Source organism: Chiloscyllium plagiosum, unplaced genomic scaffold (genome assembly GCF_037043375.1).
Source record: "Chiloscyllium plagiosum isolate Xiang-an unplaced genomic scaffold, Cpla_swu_hap1 HiC_scaffold_24, whole genome shotgun sequence".
Classification (NCBI taxonomy): Eukaryota; Metazoa; Chordata; class Chondrichthyes; order Orectolobiformes; family Hemiscylliidae; genus Chiloscyllium; species Chiloscyllium plagiosum.
In genome coordinates, this window is record NW_028270162.1 from 37,277,013 (window position 1) to 37,302,269 (window position 25,257).

General features: G+C 41.1%; 2 protein-coding genes across 2 annotated transcripts in view; one reads left to right on the forward strand and one right to left on the reverse strand.

Annotated features, from left to right (window-relative positions):
- fbxo21 (F-box protein 21) overlaps positions 1-18,874 on the forward strand; it is a 34,066-nt gene extending 15,192 nt beyond the window's left edge. The window contains exons 9-12 of the mRNA XM_043715841.2: positions 862-994; positions 4,141-4,331; positions 16,134-16,291; positions 17,186-18,874. Of these exons, the coding sequence (XP_043571776.2) occupies positions 862-994; positions 4,141-4,331; positions 16,134-16,291; positions 17,186-17,358 (655 nt within the window). The 3' untranslated portion in view covers positions 17,359-18,874. The remainder of the gene's footprint in view (positions 1-861; positions 995-4,140; positions 4,332-16,133; positions 16,292-17,185) is intronic.
- Positions 18,875-24,195: 5,321 nt separating this feature from the next.
- tesca (tescalcin a) overlaps positions 24,196-25,257 on the reverse strand; it is a 36,667-nt gene continuing 35,605 nt past the window's right edge. Inside the window, exon 9 of the mRNA XM_043715839.2 lies at positions 24,196-24,586. The gene's annotated coding sequence lies outside the window, so the exon portion shown is untranslated. The remainder of the gene's footprint in view (positions 24,587-25,257) is intronic.

A 25,257-nucleotide genomic window follows, 5' to 3' on the forward strand; every position in this document is an offset into this window, starting at 1 on the left:
TGATTCTTTGAATATTTTTAAGACAATAATAGAAATTATAAGCAAGGTAGTGACCAATTTGTTGGGGTGGTTGAGGAATGTGGAGTAATCATATCAACTGTGATGGTATTGAATGGTGTGGCAGGCTTTAGGCACCGCGTGTCCTACTCCTGCTCCTAATTGAAATATGCATATTCTATTACTCTATAGCAGTCCCAGTGTGATTAAGCACTTTTGTTGGAATCACGGGGATTTCATTGCCAGCACGGCTGATAACAAACATATGTTGGCTGTTTTGAAAATCATGCAGTATTTTGTGTGAAGCCTTCTCCCATTTTGATCTTTGAAAATGATAGGTCTGAGTTGAAGTCAAGTTGTCAATGAGGAGGCTGGAAAGTCACTTAGTGTTAGAGGACCAAAGACCATTTGCAGATATTTTGCAGCCATCAGTCTCATAAAGTCTGTTAAATGAAGCATTATACTAAAGCCCCATTTTCCTGAGTAAGTGAAAACAGAAGATCCCATGGCAATGTTTGAATAAGACCAACAAGTTCTTTGGGTATTGTGACCAGCATTTCTCCCTCACCCAACGTTGCCAAAACAGATTGTGTGAGCATTTGTCTGCTGTGTGCACTTTAGCTGCCATGTTTGCCAGCACTGTAACAGTAACTGTATTTCAGGATGTAGGTAACTGCCTATGATGTGCTTGGGACATCTGCACATCTGAAAAGCCTCATACAAATGCAACTTCTAAGCTGTTACTATCTAGGGTTAATAACTGCATTACAAGGTGGAACACTTGGTTGTAAAACTTTGAAAAAACTCTTGCCTGCAAATGTTCACTTACACATTGCCCTAAAATAATTTTATTGTTGTTTACAGAGAGGGAAGTGATCAATCTTACCAATTACTACGAAATGCTCTTGATTTGTATCTCACCTTGTCTCCTGATGATGTTCGATACCTGATGCTTCAGGCTAGACTTTACTTTCATTTAGGAATCAATCCAGAAAAGGTAATTTGTGAAACTTGGACTTTCTGTGACTAGTTAAACTTACTGCTTGTTTACCATGGACTTGAAGAATGCATGTTCTTCAGGGAGTGGTCATGCAGCATAATTAGGAGAAAAAAACACAATAGCCTTGTGCTTTCCGCCATTAAGAGTCTGGAAATTGTAAATGTTAATAGAAATGGAAATTGAACTGGACATCCTCCTCCTTGTTGATGTGTTCCTGGTCAGATATGGCAAGCTATAAACACAATTTATAATGAATGTCAATCTGCTTTCAGTCATTGAATGCAAATTATTCTTCACAGTCGAGACAAAATTAATACAACTGTGGAGAAATGCTGTTTGGTAATTAACATGAAGAATACTGTTAATTGTATTTTAATTAAGTGTTTAATTGTGTTCAGGTGGTGGACATTAAATATCATTCATTTTTGCTCCTTTAAATGTAGTAGATTGAAACCGTGATTGTTCAGTATGGAGGTGCATACTGTATTGTCAAAAAAGCTTAAGTGTGTAAACATTAGGCTCCATTTCAATTCTTCACCATCTGGCTCCCTGAGTTAAAGATCCGACAGGAATGAGGTACCTTGTGAAAGTCAAAATCCCACCAGGCCTGGAAGATATGATTTTCTCATATGCTGAATTTCTGCTGTAAATGAACATTTGGGCAGAGATGTTGAATGAATTGGTTCTTTCCCATGGTCAGAAACAACACGGTGTGTTCCACATCTCCTCGGTACTGCATGTTAACTGACTCCATGGAATACAAGAGAGATGTCAAGTGCACTAATCAGACATATAAAGTGTGAATGAAATATATAGTTTCATAAAATATATTCCCTCCAACATAATTTTTTTGTTTGAAAGCAAGTTTATGCAACGTCAAATAGAGTAGAGAGGATTCTATGTAAGTAATTTAATCTATAGACAGGGATGTTCTCAGATCAATCACAGCACCTCAGCTGGGACAGTGTTTGGGGCATTACTGTTGGACTCAACTCCTGTGACTAGGAAGGGAAAAGTTAGTCATGGCTTTGCTTTCGACGACAATGCGTGACATCATCTCGATGATGCTTGTGTGAAAATATCAGATGAGACTAATGTGATACACTCTGTGGTTCAATAACATGTCAACACATCTATAGCTTAACTCAGAGAAATTAAGAGAGGGCATGGGAGTGAAAGCATTAAAAAAGGAAGCAATAAAATAAAACTTTCTTTGAAGAAAAGAAGCTTTTCCCTTTTGGGTTGTCTTCTGAGTTTCTGTGAATTTAAGTGGAAAATTGAAGGCTGATTACGATCGTGATTGTAAGATAGAAAGGAGTATTTTGTCAATGCTGCTGAAGTACACGTGTTTTAGTACCTCTGTGAAGTGCAAACATTATTGATCGTTTCATGGAATCTACATATTTTTAAATGTTGAAATCTGTTCACAACACTATTTGTACTTTAATTTTATGGACATCAGTTCACATTTAGTAAGGCACAGAACATGTACTTAAAAGGAAAAATGTATAGAGCTTTTTGAGAAAGCGCAAGAGAGTTGAATTAATTAATGGATTTTTCAGAGTGCTAACCAGAACCATGATGAATTGAATGGTCTTTCGTGCTGTTTGATACTAAAAATACTTAAAGGTACATTAAAGCCATTCAATAAAGAAAAATAAAATATTTTTACAAATAATGAATTAGTGAACCAGAAGTAGTGCAATGTGTAAATTTTGGTCACCTTTGGGGTCTGACATCATATTTCTCTTCTGTAGGTGGTCCTATTTTTTCCAAAATGCATTTTCTCAACAACCTTGAAGAACTAACTGAGATCATGAGCACCAAATCAACTGCAAAAATTCTAAGAGCACCTCTTAACATGTGCACATATACACAGGTGTTCAACTCTGTTCACAGAACAGTTTTCCAGTCTAAATTCCCATTTAATTTCAATACTTTCACTTGGAGCAAGTGTAATTTCAACAATAAACTGTTTCTAAGTTTTACTTGCTAGCACGTTTGTATCGTCACTGAATAAAAGAGGGAAAATGTGATTATAGTTTGTAGCTTCCAAAGTCAAATCTTGGAAGGGATTATAAATGTCTTGGAAAGAAAAAAAAATCTTACATTATGTGTGAGATTAAATCTGCAGTTTTCTGACTGAATCATGATTTTCATAGGAAGACTCACTAATAACTGGGATTCCAAGGCCCGTCATTGTACAGAGGCAGAGAGACATGGAACAGCCATCTATTATTGTTGCGCAAAGCTAAAGCTCTCCAAAGAAACGGTCCACCATCAAAAAGCAAGGAAAAGAAAATAATTTGCTGCTTCTCTCTCTGACTCTGCTAAAGACACAGCATTGGCATTTGCTGCTTGCCTTGCTTTGCTTTGGTAGTGAGATCAGTGCGTGCTGTCATGAGACAGCAGTAAGATTGGGAAAAGAAAATGCTTTTGGTGAATCGGGATTTTTTAAAACCCAATATTCACAAAGCCAAAGAAACTGCCTTATGTAGGTTAGATATATAAATTCTCATTCAGTCCCAGAGAGGGAGCTCTTGTTCAGCTTCTGTGAATGTTGGTAAAGAACTCCCCATTACTTAGAAGTCATTTCTTTCACAAAGCATCCTGAGCTTTGTGCACTGATCTTTTGAAAGAGACTTGAGATTATGGGGCAGAAAGGAAGCATGCTACAAGATTAGAGTCAGTGATCCTGAATTAGAGGAAGTTCTAGATAGATAAAACAAAAAACTTCAGATGCTGAAGATCTGAAATAAAAACTGAAATTGCTGGAGAAACACAGTATGTCTGGCAACATCTGTGAAAAGAAAGTAGAGTTAATGTTTCAAGTTCAGTGACTACCTTCTGCAATAGGGTTAAGACCTGCTGTTGAGCTTCTCCAGTAATCTCTGTTTTGGTTGAAATTCTAGATGGATGAGCTTTGTGACAGACTGTCTTTGTTTTAAGCTGATGCATATAAAACATCTGTTGTTTGAAATTTGTCAATGATTTTAGATTATATTTTCCCATAAGTTATTTGAATTTTCCAATTAAGTTTTGTTATCTGCAGTGGCCCATCTTTTAGCATTATAAGTTTCACATTTTTGTCATGGTTTTTGTGTTTATCATTTGATTCTGTTCCAGTGCTTTCTTTTTCATAGGTGCTGGACATTCTTCAACACATACAGGCTGTGGATCCCTTGCAGCATGGTGTGGTGGGACACTTAGTCCAGCTCACCTTGGAGCAGATTGCACGCAAAACCCAAACAACCCAAGTTCAAGTAAAACGCCATACAGATGAAAAGCACAGAAAAATACAGTTTTCAGTGGGACTTATTATGAAACACAAAAGGTAATTTTGGTTCACCGCATCCTGTTACATTTCAGATAGCCTTAAATGCAATTAACATGAGGTTGTTAATGTAACCTAAGAGGACACTTTCTCAATCTTAGTGAAGCAAATTACTTATAATGATAAAACTCCTACGGAGACAAGACTTTCCTTTATTCTAACATCCCGGTTTTCTAAGCAAAAAATCTGATTTATTTCTACGACATGGTAATCCCATTTCAGAATTGCAGAAGCTTGATTTTGATTTTCTGTCTTTTGGATTTGCATGAGATTGTAAAAGGATTAGATTGATGGTTATAAATTAACTTAATTTTGTAGGCTGTTTCCCATCTCCATATCAGGATGCACCAAAAATAGCACTACCTTATTAACTGCAAAAAAGGAAGTGCTGGAAACACTCCTCTGTATTTCCAGCATTTTCTGCTGATATTTCAGATTTCTAGCATCTGCAGTACTTTGAGCTTTATTCTCACGTTTCTACAGTTCTTTATCAGATTCTTAGAAATGTTTCAAGTATTACTGAATAACTGGAAATATTGTTATGCAGTCAAACAGAAATCTATTTGCGACAAAGAGTTTGAGATTAGTTTGAGGTGTAGGTTTTCCAACTAGTTGCTTAAATTAGCTGTTTCCAATTAGTATTATTATTGCTGTAATTATATGTTAGAAATTGCTGTTCGACACTGTGAATTCAATTCCTGCACTGACTGAGGTTACTATGAAGGTCCCACCTTCTTAACCTTGCCTCTGAGGAGCAGTGATATTTGGGTTAAACTACCAGCAGTCATCTCTCTCTAATTAGCAGTCCTATGATCCTCCGGGACTATGGTGATTTACTTTTATATGTTGCCAACCTAGAATGCGTAGACTTTTTTGACTTGGATATTAATGAAATTAAGAGCTGTTAATGCTGGTGATGCTTCCCTTTTTTCACATTTTTCCATGCTGTACGCAAAATAAATGCTATTTGTGACTCATTATAACAATGAAAGAATATCTTAATATTGTATTTTGCTAGTGTAAGCTAAGTATTTTAACACCACTGGAAGCTATCTAGTTTACTCTTGAATCATCTCTCATAATATAAATAAAAGTTTGTTTATTAGTGATTTATATTATTTAAATTATTATTTCTGTTGTGATAACATGTTCTTTTTGCTTTAGCTCTAGGATGTATTTTATGTTAAATTACAGTTAAAGCTAATCATTCTGGAAATGCAGTAGAACCACAACTATTTGTGCTTCTATTATTCTTAACCTCTGTTATCCCTCCCATATGATCCCAGCTGAAGGAGAGGACAAGGCATGGAAGAGCTGGTCAAAATCTCTTCTCCCCCCCCCCCCCCCCCCCCCGCCCTCCTAACCCCCACCCCCTTCACCTCCCACCCCCAGTGTCAGTTACAGCCTCTTTTCAGCTGCAAAAGTAAGTGTTTTTCAAAAGTAAATAATTAACAATCCATTTGATAGCTCAGTTAGGTCATGCTACAGATTTTGTCTTGACGTTATTGAAGAATGGTAAAGGATTGATTCGCTGATAGGAAGCACAGGGTGGATGCTGAGGGGTAATGTTTGCGCTGGTAGGATATGAGTGGTGTGCCACAAGGATCAGTGTCAGGGCCCCTGCTATTTATAATCTATATCAATATCTTGGATGAAGGGATCAAGTGTGTGGTTCCTAGATTTGCTGAAGATTCCAAGATGGGCAGGAAAGGAAGTTTTGAAGAAAACTCAACTAGTTTGCAAAAGGTTAGAGGTAAAGTGAGCGAGTGGGCAGAAATTTGGTTGATGGAATAATGTAAAATGTATAGTGGAATAATTTATAACGTAGGAAAATGTGAACTTGCCTACTTTGACAGGAAGAATAGAAAAGCAGCATATTATTTAAATGTAGATAAATTCTGATATCTGAGGTACAGGAGTACTGTTAACTGAGCCACAAAGCCTAAGTATGCAGTGAGAACAGGTGATGAGGAAAGCAAACAGAATATTGTTGTTTAATGCATAGGAAATGGAATATAAAAGTCAGGATGTGTTCCTCCAGTTATATAGAATGTTGGTGAGGTCACATCAGGAGGACTGTGTACAGTTGTGCTCGTCTTATTTAAGAAAGAATGTAAATGTGTTAGAAAAAGATAATGGAAGCCTCACTTAATTGACACCTTTTCTTATGAAGACAGGTTGAACAAGTTAAACCTGTATCTATTGGAATTTAGAAAGATGAGAGGTGATCTTAATAAAACATAGATGATCCCGAGGAGAGCCAAAACAAAAGTAGCTGGAAAAGCTCAGCAGTTTGGAAAAAAAAGTCAAAACAACAATTTTAAAAGGGAGAAGAACAGACAAAGGAAGTACATGGTGAAGTCAGTGTAGGGGAGAGAGAGAGAGAGAGAACCTGCACAGATACTGCCTTTGCTGTTTGAATTCTTGTATTGCTGGACACCGGAGTGCATGTGGGAAAATTAACAAATGGTGAAATTCACAACTGATCTTGGAGGAACTGTTGGGCGAAGTTCACAGCACAGAATCAGCTAAGTTAGTCATTGTATTAAGTGTGGCTTACAGAAAGTCTGCAGTACTGAGTAGAGTGGGTTCTTTCTTGATTATATGTTTTTGGAGATATGTCTCTTGATTAAACTTAAAATATAAGCCATAACTATTCATTTAACGTGGGGCAGTGTTTGTAGAGGAATAAGACGGTGTTACTTTCTGGTCTGTAGATTGTGAAGGAGCAAAAATGGCCTTTAGTAGAGTGATATGTACTTCTTGTCAGATGTGGGGGTTTAAAAAGTGTTTAAGGGTTACCTCAGATTATATCTGCTATAAATGCTATTTGAAATAGATGGTGACACCTTGCAAAATGTCCATATTATAGAGGAGGAAGTGCTGGATGTCTTGAAATGCATAAAGGTGAATAAATCCTCAGGACCAGATCAGGTGTACCCGAGAACTCTGTGGGAAGCTAGAAGGGTGATTCCTGGGCCTCCTGCTGAGATATTTGTATCAGCGATAGTCACAGGTGCGGTGCCGGAGACTAGAGGTTGGCTAAAGTGGTGCCAACGTTTAAGAAGTGTGGTAAGGATAAGCCAGGGAACTATAGACCAGTGAGCCTGACCACGGTGGTGGGCAAGTTGTTGGAGGGAATCCTGAGGGACAGGATGTACATGTATTTGGAAAGGCAAGGACTGATTACGGATAGTCAACATGACTTTGTGCGTGGGAAATCATGTCTCACAAACTTGATTGACTTTTTTGAAGAAGTAGAAAAGAAGACTGATGAGGGCAGAGCAGTAGATGTGATCTATATGGATTTCAGTAAAGTGTTCGACAAAGTTCCCCATGGGAGACTGATTAGCAAGGTTAGATCTCATGGAATACAGGGAGAACTAGCCATTTGGATACAGAACTGGCTCAAAAGTAGAAGACAGAGGGTGGTGGTGGAGGGTTGTTTTTCAGACTGGAGGCCTGTCCCCAATGGAGTCCACAAGGATCTGTGCTGGGCCCTCTACTTTTTGTCATTTACATAAATGATTTGGAATCGAGCATAAGAGGTACAGTTAGTAGATTGCAGATGACACCAAAATTAGGAGGTGTAGTGGCCAGCGAAGACGGTTACCTCAGATTACAACAAGATTTTGACCAGATGGGCCAATGGGCTGAGAAGTGGCAGATGGAGTTTAATTCAGATAAATGTGAAGTGCTGTATTTTGGGAAAGCAAATCTTAGCAGGACTTAGACACTTAATGGTAAGGTCCTAGGGAGTGTTGCTGAACAAAGACACCTTGGAATGCAGGTTCATTGCTCATTGAAAGTGGAGTTGCAGGTAGATAGGATAGTGAAGAAGGCATTTGGTATGCTTTCCTTTATTGGTCAGAGTATTGAATACAGGGAGTTTATGTTGCGACTGTACAGGACATTGGTAGGCCACTGTTGGAATATTGCGTGCAATTCTGGTCTCCTTCCTATCAGAAAGATGTTGTGAAACTTGAAAGAGTTCAGAAAAGGTTTAAATTAGATTAGAGTAGATTCCCTACAGTGTGGAAACAGACCCTTCGGCCCAACCAGTCCACACTGACCCTCCGATGAGTAACCCACCCAGACCGATTTCCCTCTGACTAATTGACCTAACACTTCGGGGCAATTTAGCATCACCAGTTCACCTGGCCTGCACAACTTTGGATCTTTACAAGGATGTTGCCAGGGTTGGAGGATTTGAGCTATAGGGAGAGGCTGAACAGGCTGGGGCTGTTTTCCCTGGAGCGTCGGAGGCTGAGGGGTGACTTTATAGAGGTTTACAAAATTATGAGGGGCATGAATAGGGTAAATAGTCAAAGTCTTTTCCCTGGGGTCGGGGAGTCCAGAACTAGAGGGCATACGTTTAGGGTGAGAGGGGAAAGATATAAAGGAGACCTAAGGGCCAACGTTTTCATATAGAGGGTGGTGCGTGTATGGAATGAGCTGCCAGAGGAAGTGGTGGAGGCTGGTACAATTGCAACATTTAAGAGGCACTTGGATGGGTATATGAATAGGAAGGATTTGGAGGGATATGGGCCAGGTGCTGGCAGGTGGGACTGGATTGGGTTGCGATATCTGGTCGGCATGGACAGGTTGGACCGAAGGGTCTGCTTCTGTGCTGTACATCTCTATGACTCTATGAGATCTGGCAGCATCTGTGAAGAGAAATCAGTGTTAATATTTCTGGTCTGGTCACCCCTCTCAGAGCAGATCCTGAGAAGACTTGACAGAGTGGAATGTGAAAGGATGTTTCCTCTTGTGGGAGAAACTAGAGTGGGAGGGCCACAGATTTTTTTTTAAGATAAAGAAGGACCAGTCTCAGCACAGCACTTCAGTATTTGATTTTTAAAAAAAATTTAACCCACCTAACGTGGCTATGGTTGACTCGATCACAATTAATTACCCATCCTTAGTCCTTGAAATGTACTTCCTTAATTAGTGCATTCTAAGGGTTAGGTACATTTGTGTGCTGCTGGGAGGGGGATTTTCAGGATTGTTACCTAGTGGCATTGAAGAAACGGCAATATAGGTGTTCAAAGTTTGTGAGAAGATTTGTAGCTCGGGTGCTCGTTGCTGTGGTTCTGTTCGCCGAGCTGGAAGTTTTTGTTGCAAACGTTTCGTCCCCTATCTAGGTGACATCCTCAGTGCTTGGGAGCCTCCTGTGAAGCGCTTCTGTGGTGTTTCCTCCGGCATTTATAGTGGCCTGTCCCTGCCGCTTCCGGTTGTCAGTTTCAGCTGTCCGCTGTAGTGGCCGGTATATTGGGTCCAGTTCGATGTGTTTGTTGATGGAGTTTGTGGATGAGTGCCATGCTTCTAGGAATTCCCTGGTTGTTCTTTGTTTGGCTTGCCCTACCATGGACAACACTACCATTATAGGGCAAGCCAAACAAAGAACAGCCAGGGAATTCCTAGAAGCATGGCACTCATCCACAAACTCCATCAACAAACACATCGAACTGGACCCAATATACCGGCCACTACAGCGGACAGCTGAAACTGACAACCGGAAGCGGCAGGGACAGGCCACTATAAATGCCGGAGGAAACACCACAGAAGCGCTTCACAGGAGGCTCCCAAGCACTGAGGATGTCACCTAGACGGGATCAAACGTTTGCAACAAAAACTTCCAGCTCGACGAACAGAACCACAGCAAACGTCAATATAGTTTCAAGCATATATGTAGAAAATGTAAATAAATTTAAATAGACCATAAAATATAAGAAAAATGAGCAGAGTTAGGCCATTGAGCCCATTAAGTCTGCTCTGCCACCTGAAAGTGGCTGATATGTTTCTCAGTCCCATTCTCCTGCCTTCTCCCAATGACCCTTGAGTCCCCTTATCAATCAAGAACCTATCTATCTCTGTCTTAAGTACACTCAATGACTTGACCTCTACAACCCTTTTCTGAAATGAGTTCCACAGATTAACCACCCTGTGTCTGAAGAAATTCCCCCTAACCTCCGTTCTAAAGGTTCATCCTGTAGGGCTCATACTGTAAGGCTCTGCCCTTGGGCCCAAGTGTCTCAATGTGGAAATATCTTCTTCATATGCAATCGAACCAGGCCTCTCAGTATTCTGTAAGTTTTAATCAAATCCCCTCCCTCATACTTCTAAACTCCAACTAGTACAGACCCAGAGTCCTCAAGCACTCCTCATATGACAAGCCCTTCATCCCCAGAATCATTCTTGTAAACCTTCTCTGGACCTCTCCACCGCCAACATGTTGCTGGATATGGGGCCCAAAATTGCTCCCATTTTCCCAAATGCCAGAGCGTTATACAGCCTCAGCTGTACATCTCTGCTGTTGTATTCTAACCTTCTTGAAATGAATATTAACATTGCATTTGCCTTCCTAACTGCCAACTGAACTGCATGTTAACCTTAAGAGAATCTTGAACTAGAACTCCCAAGTTTCTCGTGCATCAGATTTCCAAATCCTTTCCCCATTTAGAAAGTGGTTTATGTCTTTACTCTTCATGTCGACGTACATAACCTCACACTTTCCCACATTTATAATCCATCGGCCACTTCTTTACCCACTCTCCTAGCCTGTTCAAGTCCTTCTGCAGCCTCAACACTATCTGTCCCTCCACCCATCTAATATTTAAAACGGCTGAGGTGTATCGATTAGGAATTGACTAGCAATCCAAATTCAGAGCAGTAATGTAATTTGGGGATTCTCACAGTTATGAGACTGTACAACGGTCTAAGCAGAAATTATGTCAGTGTTCTAAATTGTTTCGGAGGAAAAGGCTATAAAGGTTTTGGAGAAAAGTGGCCAAGTATGAATAAAACTATTTGCCCTTGTTGAACATAAATGTTGACAGACAAATTGGAATAAACAGTCTATTTTATGTGTATTTCAGTGTTTCTTGATTATCTGTTGGTTTTCTAACATCTCACCTCTGTTATGCTGCATTCCACATTGCATTTCAGTATTTTTTTTTTAAGAGTGTAAATCACTCATTTTTCTTCTGAAATACAATAATATGTTGTTTCGGGTAAAAACTTTTATTACAATATAATTAATTTTTGTAGCTCATGGATAGATTGGAAGCAGAATTATCATTTGTGATAATTAATGGCTAAGATGAAGCAGTGTGTAATACTGTTCCTTACATTCACTTTTCAGTTACTAAACAGGTATATTTTGAAGTCCATTGTGACTGAAGTTTGAAGCAAGTCTCTGTAGATTGGCAGCCACTTGTAAATATCCAATAATTGTTCTTAGAAAGATATTAAGAATCAAAATCATAAAAGCAACACAACATGACTGGCCTTCTTTCTTTAAACAGAAAACTTCTGATTATAGAGTCTTCAAGTCCTACTACACGGCGATAGGCCCTTTGGCCCATGCTGACCAAATTGTCTATTCGTGCTAACCTCATTTCCTGCATTTGGCCCATATCCTTCTAATTTTTTCCTATCCATGTATTTGTCCAAATGCCTTTTAAATGTTGTTAATGTACCCGCCTCAGCTACTTCTGCTCTCTGCTTTCATATGCCTCCTACTCTCTGTTTAAAAAGAAAAGATGCCCCTTAGGTTCCCTTTTATTCTTTCCCCTCTTAAACTTAAACTGATGCCCTCTAGTCCTTGAGTCCCTCACCTTGGGAAAAAGACTGAGTGTATTCATCCTATCTATGCCTCTCATGATCTTATACACCTCTTTAAAATCCCCCCTCAGTCTGCTATGCTCTAAGGAAAAGATCCTAGCTTGTCTAACCTCCCTCCTATAACTCTGACCATTGAGTCCAGGCAACTCCTTGTAAATTTCTCCTGCACTCTTTCCAATTTAATAGCATCCTTCCAAAGCAAGGTGACCAAAACTGGACACAATACTCCAATTGTAGCCTCACCAACGTCCTGTATGACTGCAATATAACTTATATGCTCAATGCCTTGACTAATGAAGGCCAGTGTGCCAAGTGCTGCCTTCACTGCCCTGTCTATCCGTGACTCCACTTTCAAAGAACTGTGAACCTGAACTCCTAGGTCCCTCTGTGCCTCTAAACTCCTTAAGGCCCCACCATTCACCTACCTTGATTTGACTTTCCAAAATGCAAGCCCTCATACTTATCTATATTAAACTCCATTTGCCATTTCTCAGTCCACTTCTCCAGCTGATCAAGGTCCTGCTGCAATTTCTGATAACCTTCCTCACTATCCATGATACCGCCTATTTTAGTGTCCATCAAACTTTCTAATCATGCCTTGTACATTCTCATCCAAATCATTGATATAGATAGCCCAGCACTGACCCCTGAGGCACTCCACTAGTCACAGGCCTCCAGTCTGACAAGCATTCTTCCACTATTACGCTCTGCTTCCTACCATCAAGCCAATTTTGTATCCAATTTGCTAGTTAATTTTGTTATTTTGAAGTTCACAAACAAGGAGGAATTAAATATCACAGGACAGAAGGGAAGAATAGAGAACTTGAATAGGATAGAAGCGTACAAGAAGGAGCTGCTAAAAGGGTTGGCATTGCTTAAAAATTAGCAAGGTCCATCCTTAATTGCTGAGGGAAGCTTGGGTGGAGATGGTAAAATATTTCATTCATCCTCAGATATTTTGCCTGCATGTTCATTGGCTATTTGATAACTGAAAGTGTGTTGACAGTTCACTGATATGCTGAAATGAATGTCATGTATGGTATGGTTTAAGTTCATTTTGCAATTTGATGTAATTTGAAACTTAGGAACTGGTTCCAGTTCATGTTTCTGCAGAACTTACTCCTCTCAAGTGTGAAATCCAGCTGTTGCATTAATCAGTACAGGTACACAATCCTTTATCCGAAATCCTTGGGGCCAGCTGTTTTCTCAGAATTTGGAATTTTTCGGATTTTTGAGTAAATAACATTTTCACAGTGCAATGAAAAAAAAATTACCTAACAGCAGATGTGCGCGTGAGTAGTACGAGTGCTGAGACATAATTGACGCCTGCCAGTGCTGGGCCACATCACACCTGAATGACATGGGTTGAGTAGATGTGGAGTTGGGTGAAGGATTGTGTATCTGTAGTCTGTTGAATTCATCTACCACTGTTTAACAATTACAGAATAGAATCATGAGGGGCATGGATATTATAAATAGAGAAGATCTTTTCCCCGGGGGTGGGGGAGCCCAAAACCAGAGGACGTAGCTTTAACATGTGAAACAATTGCAGCCTCACAGTCCCAAATCACATCTGCCACCCCAATTTATTAACAACAAAATTACAACACAGCATAATCATCGATAGGTATACTTTAAAAAAAAAATTCTTCATGGGATGTGGGCATTGCTGACCATATTGCCCATGCCTAACTTTCCCAGAAAAGATGGTGAAGAGCAGCCTTGTTGAGCTGCTGCAATGCTTGGGGTATGTGGACACCCAGTATTGTTAGGAAGGTAGTCTCCCAAGGACTTGACTCAGTGGCAGTGAAGGAACAGGGATATATTTCCAAGTCAGGATGGTGAAGGGGGTGTTCCTATGTAGTGTTTCCCCTAAGAGACTTGGTGACAATGGATTGGACTTTTTGAGTAGAGAAGTCCTCTTATAAGTTAGCAGTTGAGGTTGCAGTGTACTATTGTAACACATTTCCTCAATGGTATAAAACATAGATTTTGTTTTGTTTTAAAATAATTTTCAAACTGAAAGAGCTTTTCCTATACTGCTATAGGGTACAAAACTACTGCTTTTCTTTTACACCAAAGGGTGCAATTTATTTTTTTTAATTCTCCAATAACAGTCTGTAAATCACATTCTATCATATTGAGTTAGCCAGAAGGTTTGTTTAAATTCCTGAATTGTACAGTTAATCCTTAGAAATCTGTGTACAAATTATCTAAGTCTTCCATTCCTTGAGGAAAACAGATGTTTATCTGGTCTGGTATGTGTACTACAAAATGTAACATTTGGCACATTCTTTCCATATTACAGACGTGTGATCTCTATTCCTGTACAGTGGGTTGAATTTTATCATTGCACCACATATATGTGAACTATACATGAACAGTTTTTGCATATGTGATTGAGACATGTTTGGTTTGCTTTATTTGTGAGGCATTTGGTTTCTGTACATGGATTGCATTTGTTAAGCCTGTCTTCCTCTGGTTTAAAAGTAAGCAAGTAAACTATTAATTTAATTAGATTATCTACAGTGTGGAAACAGGCCCTTCAGCCCAATCAGTCCACACTGACCGTCCAAAGAGTAACCCACCCAGACCCATTTCCCTCTGACTAATGCACCTAATGCTATGGGCAATTTACCATGGCCAATACATCTGACCTGCATCTCTGGACTGTGGGAGGAAACCGGAGCACCTGGAGGAAACCCACGCAGACACAGGGAAAATGTGCAAACTCCACACAGACAGTCACCTGAGGCTGGAATCAAATCTGGCACACTGCTGCTCTGAGGCAGCAGTGCTAACTACTGAGGCACCGTGCCTCCCGGTGCTATGATATGCAAATGTTAGTTGACATCAGTAGTTTGATTAGGTATAAGCAACCTGTACCTGAATGACACTGGCATGTGCAATAGGAACCAATTTTATTTAGGATTATTAATTTATGCATCATTCTGGAGCTTTTCATTTCTTTGAATGTAGTTTAATTCACTGCAGTTTCTCAATTTGTGAAGTTAATTCTCTGGTGCAAATTTATGCCAGATAAATCAAATAAGGTACACAAGTCTACATTTCTTCTGAGTTATTCATACCGCTGTCTCCAGTACCACCTTACAACAACCTGAATCTTCTGAAAGTCAACACTCACTGTTGGGTTGTTTCTCTGTTTCTATTGCTTTTTGCGATGATTGAATGCTGTGTTTCTGGCCAGGACTTCCAGGTCCAACCTGTAGTAATGTGGAGCGGTGGAGCGGTTTTTCATAAAGCTTATTCCTTTTAGTGCTAAATCTTCAGGGAGAGAATAAACCATGCCCCCATTTTTCACAGGAATTAATTACCATATTGTGGTGAGTGCTTTTTCACCAACACTGAAAATCAATTTAAATTCTCATAACTTTTCAGTGTGGTAGAGAGTGAGTGGTTCTCTAGCTGTAAGGTGGTAAGAAAGGAGAGATAGGTTGTAGATGATTAGGGTGGTGGCTTGGTAGTCAATTCAGGTCACTTTGGGAGCTGGTCATGTCAGCGTGTGTGGAGTTGCGGCTTTACCAGGCTGAAGGTTAGGATGGGGAATTAGAGAATCTAGGTGATTGTCAGGCGGTGCAAGCTGTTTGGAGTGGGCGTCAAAGTGATGTGTTGGAAGGGTGTTGGATTTGAGAGTAATCATTAGGGATGAGAGGTTATGAGGGTGCAATTGCATGGTTGCTCAGGCATTAGACTAGGATTTGTTGAACACATTTACTTGGTAAGTCAAAATTGTTTGGATGTTGGAGTCTGTGGAATAGAGAAATTGCCTGCCACAAATAGAACATTTCTGTCCACAGTCAGCTTGTCGAAACTTTTACAGGATCCCAATTGCACCTCTGGTTCCATGTCTGGTATCTGACTAGCTGTAGCAATCTATGATTCTTCTAATTCTATCAATCTGTTTTGCCTTTTGTTTGTGTGCATGTCTGAATGACTGTGTTCTACTTTCTCTTGTCATCTATCGCCACAGTTTTCTTAGATATTTCCTCTTCTGTATATCTTAGACTGTCTCTGAGCATTTCACACTGCCTGCTGTTTATTGGTTTACATAAATGTTAAATCTATGTCATTAATCAATGCAAACCTAGATTTTTGATGCCTGTCAACTAAAATGTTCATAATGAATGTTACTTCATCTGTGAATCTTTCCTTTAGGTACGGTTATGACTGTGTGATATATGGATGGGATCCCAAGTGTACAATGGGGTTGGATTGGATGCGAACTATGGGAGTCCATAATCTACCACATGGACCTGACCAGCCATTCTACAATGTTCTTGTCCAGGATGGCTCATGCAGATATGCTGCACAAGGTAGATGTTCAGTGTACCTGCCCATATGTTTAAATGCTAGAATAAATCACTACCATTGATAACATGGTGCCTATAACCAAATGTTGTAGCAAGCTGAGATTTTTGAGTAGTCAAACGCTAAACTAGTCAAAAGCTAAACAATTCTAGGACTGTCCTGAAGTCAAATTTCCAGCTGGAGCTAGGACAAAGGGAGGGATGTTGAGCACAGGTCAGTAGGAAAGATCAGTTGTCTGCTGAATTGAACAGAGTCATGGAAGTGACTAGACTGCTTTGCTTTGTGGGGAGTCAACATGGACTCAATGGAGTCTTCTGTAAAAGCTTTAGTGAATTATCTTGAGCTTCTCAAGTGCTGACTGACTCTTTTTTTTAAGATACTCATTCTGGATTAAATTTTAATTGCTATTAGTTCTGGATGTTTGGCTTAGTGGTTAGCACCGCTGCCTGAAAAGCCAGGGACCTGGGTTTGATTCCAGTCTTGGCCACTGTCAGTTTGGAGTTTGCATGCCCTCTTTGTGTCTGTGTGGGTTTCCGTTAGGTTCTCTGGTTTCTTCCCACAGACCAAAAATGTGCAGATTAGGTCAATTGGCCATGCTAAATTGTTGAAATGGGTGGCGCTGGAAAAGCAGGTCAGGCAGCATCCGGGGACAAGCAGGAGAATCGACATTTTGGGCATAAACCCTTCATCAATTGCTAACTTGTCCATATTGTCCAGGGATGTGCAGGCTAGTTGGGTTAATCATGGTAAATGAGTGAAGGAGCTGAGTCTGGGTGGGATGTCTTTTGGAGGATTGGTGCTGAATGGCTACTTTTTCTGCACCATATGGATTCTGTGATCCAAATGAAAGTCTTCACGTGTTGATGTTTTAAAGTCTAATGCCCTGACTAATCTTACAGAAAATCTGATTTGTCATGCATCGCCACTGGAAATAGGCCATGAAGAAGTTGGTCGCTACTTCTCAGAATTTTCTGGCACACACTACATTGCAAATGAAGAACTGCAGAACCAGTATCCAGATGACATGGAGCTGACATCTCAACTTGTGGAGAAGGTATATGGTCGTTCCTGAGTCACCTTTCAGGAAGGAGTCAAAAGTTGCAATGTGCATGTACTTAATTGACAATGGGTCTCATCAATACAGTTTGAAAAATGTATCTCAGGGCACCTTTAACGCGATATATATTATACACAGTTATCGTTTTCTGTACCTCTTGGAAGAACTTGTAAAGATGAAAGACAAAATATGTCATTTGGTAATAGCCATTACTGAGGCATTTGGTTTTCTGGTGGTAAAACTGCAGTGTCCTATTACATAGACATCATACAAATCTTGTTCCACTAATACAATATTTCATACAGAAATGTGTAAGGCCATAAAATGAACTCCTGAAACTGGTATTTTGTCACTTTAATTTTACACAATAGGTATGTACAAATAATGTGAAAAACGTTGAAAGGGAGTGGCTTTTAATTTGATACAGTGAGAGTTCAGTTTTCCTACTATTGGCACATTTTCCAGAAAATGTGCCACGTCAACTGTCCCAGCAAGATAAATCATCTCAAACCCTATTTAATGAAGTCAACTCTCTCGATTAGAAACTGCTATTCCTGGATATCAGTCAACAAAATATAGATGTGAACTTGAGTGGTGACAATGATGAAACAGTTCATTCGGGAGGTCCAAGCTGTTGTGACAATGTACAGCCTTAAATGGTCTACCAACAGAAATTTGGAATACTAAAGTTTTGCTTAGTAGTGAAAAGGTGTCATCGTACAGCTTCTCTGCCAGTGTTTGTATAGTGGTATTTTAGAATATGGAATGACCACTTTTTCTTTGTTAGCATAACTCTTTTGACAAAAAAATTGACTTTGTTAACTAGTTTAGGAACCTCAACACCAATTTATATTCTGCTCATACTTCATAAAAATGGTTTAACATTACAGCATCTTATAGCCAGAGTGATTCCAAAATGTGAGTAGTGTTTATCTGAAACACAAACTGGCATTTGTGCATATCCAACTGATTGAAGAGTGTTGTGTGCAGAGTCTGAGGTGCAACCTCTCCTCCATGTATGGCCAGTGCAAGTGCACAAAAGTTCAGATGTGTAGTTAGGTGCACTGGTGTTGGTTACAGGCCACTAAAGGTTCGCATAATTATAAAACGAATAGGAAAAGCAGTAGCCAATGTGGCTGCGTACATGTAGCCTGAGGTTCTGCTACATATTTAATATTTTTGAATGGCTTTAATTTATGGAAGACAATGTAAAGGTATTTAATTTTTAGAATCACTAACATAAACATATTGCAATAGGCTTCAGCAAATGTATTGTACAAATCAATGGGTTATTTATTCTGGTATTTGACATATGCAAACCCACCTAAGAGCAACCCCCATTTCAGATGTTGTGTACTCAGGCCAAGTTACAACTCTCTTGAAATTATATATAGTGATAGAATTTTTGACCATTTCTATTTTGACCCAAGAACTGTAAACAATAATGGTGTACACAGCCCTGTTGCCCTGCAAAGTCCTCTTTACTAATATTTGAGGGTTTGTGCCAAAAATAAAAAATCTATCCAACAGATTACTCAAGCAAAAGCTGATGTAGTTATATGCTTCGAATCATACTTTACAGATAATGATGCAGACAGTGCCAGCACTATCCCTGGGAATGTGCTGTCCCACTCAGCACAGTCCTCATGCAGATGAAGACCCACCTTCACACTGAGGATGCCCTCTGTTCTGTTGTGTGGTCTTATCACCATGCTGAACAGGTCACTTCAAAGACATCAACCAACTCAAAACTGCGCATTAATGTAGCTCTGTGGGCAATTAGTAGCAGAATTGTATTCAACTACAATCTGCAATCTCACAGCCTGGCACATTCTGCACTTTGTCATTATGATGAAGCCAGGGGATCAACTTGGTTTGACGAAGAATTCTGGAAGAAAGCCAAGAATTGTCAAACTGGTCAAGATACAACACAGGTCTACTTGGATATCAAGCAGCGTTAACAGCATGTGGTACAGTTAAGCCATCCCACAACAAATGAATTTAAGGTCTGCAGTCCTGCCTCATCCACTCATGAATGATGGACAATTAAGTAGCTTGTTGTGGGTGAAGGCTTCGTAAATATCCCCATCCTTAATGATGAGTGATCAGTGCAAAATGAGAACATCAGAAGCATTTGTAAGATTATTCAGCTAAGCTGCTGGGTGGATAATCCATTTTGGCTTACTGTTGAGGTCACAAACATCTCTGGTGCTAACCTTCAGCCAAATCAATTCACTCCATGTGGTATCAAGAAATGGCCAAAGGTACAAGATACTGACAATAGTACTGAGCAGCTGTATGCCAGAACTGGCCAAGCCCCCAGCCTTGTTGTTCGTGTACACTACACACATGAATGTAGGAATTTGGAGTAGCAGCAGGCAGCAGCCTTGAGCCTCCTCCGTTAAAGAGTAAGATTTATGGCTGATCTGTCTGACTTCTGCTTTAAAATTATTAAAAGACAATGTTTCCCTCACCTTAACAGGAAATAACTGTCAGTCCTCTCTGAGAGGAAAAAAGTCATTTCATCTCTGTTTCATATTGGTGATTCCCTGATTTTTAAACATGACCCGTAGGTTTAATTCTGCCATTAGAGAAAACACCCTCTTCAGATCTATCCTGTCAAGCCCACTGAGGCTCTTACGATTCTATTAACTTATCTCTTATTTTTATATCTGAGGGCTTGTGCCAAAAGTAAAATAGCTGTCCAATAAATTAGGCAACATCCGAGGAGCAGGAAAATCAATATTTCGGGCAAAAGCCCTTCATCAGGAATGAGACTGGGAGCCTCGGGGATGGAGAGCTAAATGGGAGGGGGCTGGGGCTATGGGGAAGGTAGCTGAGAGTGCAATAGGTGGATGGAGGTGGTGGTAATGGTGATAGGTCAGAGGGAGGGTGAAGCGAATAGGTGGAAAGGAAGATGGACAGGTCATGAGTGCGGTGCTGAGCTGGAAGGTTGGAACTGGGATAAGGTGGGGGAAGGGGAAATGAGGAAACTGGTGAAACTGGGTTGAAAGGTCCTGATGAAGATGAAGCGTTCTTCCTCCAAGCGTTGGGTGGTTAGGGAGTGGTGATGGAGGAGGTCCAGCACCTGCATGTCCTTGGCAGAGTAGGAGGGGGGAGTTGAAAAGTTCAGCAACAGGGTGTTGGGATTGGTTGGTGTGCATGCCCTGGAGATGATCTCAGAAGCGCTCTGCGAGGAGGCGTCTTGTCTCCCCAATGTAGAGGAGACTGCATCGGGAGCAACGGATACAATAAATGATATGTGGAAATGCAGGTGAAACCTTGTTGGATGTGGAAGGCTCCTTTGGGGCCTTGGATGGAGGTGAGGGGGGGAGGTGTGGGCGCAGGTTTTGCAATTACTGTACTGGCAGGGGTAGGGGCCGGGAGGGGAGGGTGGGTTGTTCAGGGATGTGGACCTGACAAGGCATTCGCGGAGTGAGTGGTCTTTACGGAAAGCAGATAGATTTCCCTCCCCACCCCTATCTCTAGTGGTGAGTCTGTTTGTAGGTGGTGGAAATGATGGCGGATGATGCGATGTATAAGGAGGTTGGTGGGGTGGAAGGTGTCCAGAGGATTCTTTCCTTGTTGTGGTTGGAGGGATAGTGTTCAAGGGCAAAGGTGCAGGAGGTGGATGAAATACGCTGGAGGGCTTTATCAACCACATTGGAGGGGAAGTTATGGTCTTTAAAGAAAGAGACCATACCTATCTGCTCCACCCTCCCCTCCAACCTATCACCATTACCCCCACCTCCATCCACCTATTGCACTCTCAGCTACCTTACCCTCTCAGCCCCACCCCCACTCCCATTTTTCTGTCCACCCCAAAGCTCCCAGCCCTCATTCTTGATGAATGGTTTTTGCCCAAATCATCGATTTTTCTGTTCCTTGGATGCTGCCTAACCTGCTGTGCTTTTCTAGCACCACTCTCTTGACTCTAATCTCTGGCATCTGCAGTCCTCACTTTCGCCTGTCCGATAGATTACTCAAGCAACGGTCTGACATAGTCATACACTTACGGATAATGATGTAGATAGTACATGGATACAAACGGAGCCTGTCCAACCTTTTCTTATAATCTAGGTATTAGAAGGGTGAACTTTCTCTGAACTGCCTCCAACAAGTTATATCCAACCTTAAGTAAGGTGACCATTACAATATGCAGTACTCCAGATGCTGGCTTACCAGTATTGTACATAACTGAAGTATAACTTCTCTACTTTCGTCATTAAAAATGCTGGTGAAATTCATCAGTTCTGGTAGTATCTATGGAGACAGAAGCAGAGCTAATGTTGAAATTCAGAATGACTTCAGAATTCTCTCGATTTGTTTTCAATTCTCCTCATGATAAAATGTAGCATTCTTATTAGCTTCCCTAATTACGTGCCGTATCTGCAACCGAAGCGTCAGCAATTCTTGCATCAGCACAGCCATATCCCTCTGCATCTGAGTCTGCATCTCTCACATTTTGGATAATATGCTTTCTTGGTTCTTCCTTCCAAAAGAAACAATTTCACATTTCCCCATGTTAGGCTCGGTTTGTCACATCTTTGCCCATTCAACCTATTTCTGTCAACCTCTATGTTCTTTTTTACAACTTAGTTTTCAACCTATCTTTGTGTCGTGAGCAAATTTTGCAACCATGTCCTCACCCAAGTCATCCAGATAAATTGTAAACAGTTGACATCTCAGCACCAATCCCAGTGACAGGCCACTCTTATCTTCACAACCTGAAAAATGCCCCATTTCTGCTGTTTTCTGTTACCCAACCAATCTGTCCATGCCATTATGCTAGCCTTTTATTTTCCATAATAACTGACATCATCAAAGCTGGGCCATAGGGCTACACTTTCGTTAAAGAGAATTGACTAATGTTGGTTTGACCTGAGGGTCACCACATCTCAGGCAAGAGGGAGGCTTGAGGAGGACAGTATTTCATGGTAACCTCAACAGGTACTGAGTAAACATTGTTAGCATCACAAATTATGCATCTTTCCAACTGAGCGAATCAACCTTCACCTTCTGTGATAACCTTTAATGTGGTATCTTATCAAATGTCTTCAGGAAATCTAAGAGTAGTACCTTTAAGCAACAGTGCATTACTTCCTCAAAGAGCTCCAGTAGATTGGTCAAATGTAATGTCCCCATCACAAAACCAACACTCTCATCTACCCAGCAAAATAGAAAACTGCTGAACTGTGTTATTTCCAAAAAAGCAGCAGGAACCCAACCCAGCCAAATCAGTCGTGAACAAAGTCATGGAAGGGCAGTCATCATTGCCATCATATGGCACTTCATAATAATCAAGTGCTCAGTTGGATTATGTATGGCCGAGGCGAAAGTGAGTACTACAGATGCTGGAGATCAGAATCAAGATTAGAGTGGTGCGGGAAAAGCACAGCAGGTCAGGCAGCATCTGAGGAGCAGGAAAATCGATGTTTCGGGCAAAAGCCCTTCATCAGAAATGAGGCTGGGACCCTCTGGGGTGGAGAGATAAATGAGAGGGAGGCTGGGGAGAAGGTAGCCAAGAGTGCAATAGGTGGATGGAGGTGAGGATAAAGAAGATAGGTTGGAAAGTGGAGGGGGGGGGGGGGGGGGGTGGAGCAGATAGGTGGGAAGGGAGATTGGCAAATAGGACAGGTCATGAGGATGGTGCTGAGCTGGAACGTTGGAACTGGGGTGAGATTGGGGGAGGGAAAATGAGGAAATTGATGAAGTCCACATTGATGCCCTGGGGTTGAAGTGTTCCGAGGCAGAAGATGAGGCGTTCTTCCTCCAGGCGTGGGTTGGTGAGGGAGCGGCAGTGGAGGAGGCCCAGTACCTGCATGTCCTCGGCAGAGTGGGAGGGAAGTTGAAATGTTCAGTGACAGGGTGGTGGGGTTGATTGGTGCGGGTGTCCCGGAGATGTTCCCTAAAGCTCTGCGAGAAAGCGACCAGTCTTCCCAATGTAAGGGAGACTGTGTCGGAGCAACGGATACAATAAATGATATTTGTGGAAGTGCAGGTAAAACATTGGTGGATGTGGAAGGCTCCTTTGGGGCCTTGGATGGAGGTAAGGGCAGTGCTAGTTTTGCAATTCCTGCGGTGGCAGGGGAAGGTGCCAGGAGGGGAGGGACTTCACAAGCTCCTCATTTCCCCTTACCCCACTTCCAACCTGACACCTCAGCACCATCCTCATGACCTGTTCTACCTGCCAATTTTCCTTCCCACCTATCCGCACCACCCTGCTCTCCGACCTATCACCTTTATCCCCACCTCCATCCACTTACTGTACTCTTAGCTACCTTCTCCCCCAGCCCACCCCCCTCCTATTTATCTCTTCACCCCGGAGGGTCCCAGCCTCATTCATGCTGCAGGGCTCCTGTCCGAAACATCAATTTTCTTACTCCTTGGATACTGCCTGACCTGCTGTGCTTTTCCAGCACCACTCTAATCTTGACTTGCGTATGGCCTATTCAGTACCTGACCTCATTGCAATCTTTGGTTCAACTCCAAAGGAGAAATTACGTTAACAAGTACCAAACAATGGTTACCTCGAAACTTGCAACACCGACCACCTAGAGGGACAAGAGCAACAGAAGCATGGTAACATCACCACCTGCAAGTTCCTTTAAAGCCACACACTATTCTTGGCGTGGAGCTATAACACCATCTTCAGTTTCACTGGATCAAAATCCTGGGACTCCCTCCATAACAACATTGTGGGTGTAGCAATCCATGCTAATGCAGCAGTTCAAAAAGGCAGCTCTGCCATTGTCTCAAGGGCAATTAATGTTGGCCTAGTCAGTGATACCCCAATACCATACATGAAATTTTAATAATGTACTTAGTGGTCAGAAAAATGACTCAATACTGTTATAATTGTTGAAAAGAACTTTAATAATATATCGACATAAAGAAACATTGATGTATCCTGAAAAGACATTACTGTATACCAAGAATTGGATCTTTTATAGCTTTGTGTTGTTAATTTTAGATACTGTACAAGTGCAACCTATCAAAATAACAATGTGATTACAATCTTATAAAGTCACAGAGCACTGTTGACATAACATTGATACAATGTGGATTCAAAATACAGTGTTTTGCAAATCGATTTCAGAGACAGCTGCTAAATGGAAGCTAGGTACTTCATTCCAGAAAGGATTTAGAAGTCAAGAGGCAAGTTCGTACTTACCTCCTGCCGAGGAATCAGTACCAGGACAGAGAGGCTTAGCCTTCTAGAAGTTAATTGCCTGTTCTTTGGCTGGTAGGGAGGGTAAATCCATAGAAGAAATAAAAAATAAATGTATACAAAAGGTCATAGACTCATCCGCATTATAAAGACAGGATCAGAGATTAAAGCATTGGAGATAGCATACTCAAGTTTAAAATTTACTGATACTACTGGTAGTGAAGGATTGAGCAAAACAGTAGTGCAAGGTTTGTGAAGGTTTGTAGCTCAGGTTGAGGTTTAGGGTGTAGGTTTGCTCGCTGAGCTGTAGGTTTGATATCCAGACGTTTCATTACCTGGCTAGGTAACATCATCAGTGGCGACTTCCAAGTGAAGCGAAGCTATTGTCTCCTGCTTTCTATTTATATGTTTGTTCTGGATGGGGGTTCCTGGGGTTTGTGGTGATGTAATTTCCTGTTCGTTTTCTGAAGGGTTGATAGATGGTATCTAGATCTGTGTGTTTGTTTATTGCGTTGTGTTTGGAGTGAATTCCTAGAGGCCTGGCACTCCAACCACACCATAAACAAACATGTAGATCTAGATACCATCTATCAACTCCTCAGAAAACGAACAGGAAATGACATCACCACAAACCCCAGGAACCCCATCCAGGACAAACATATAAATAGAAAGCAGGAGACAACAGCTTCGCTTCACTTGGAGGTCGCCACTGATGATGTTACCTAGTCGGGTAATGAAACGTC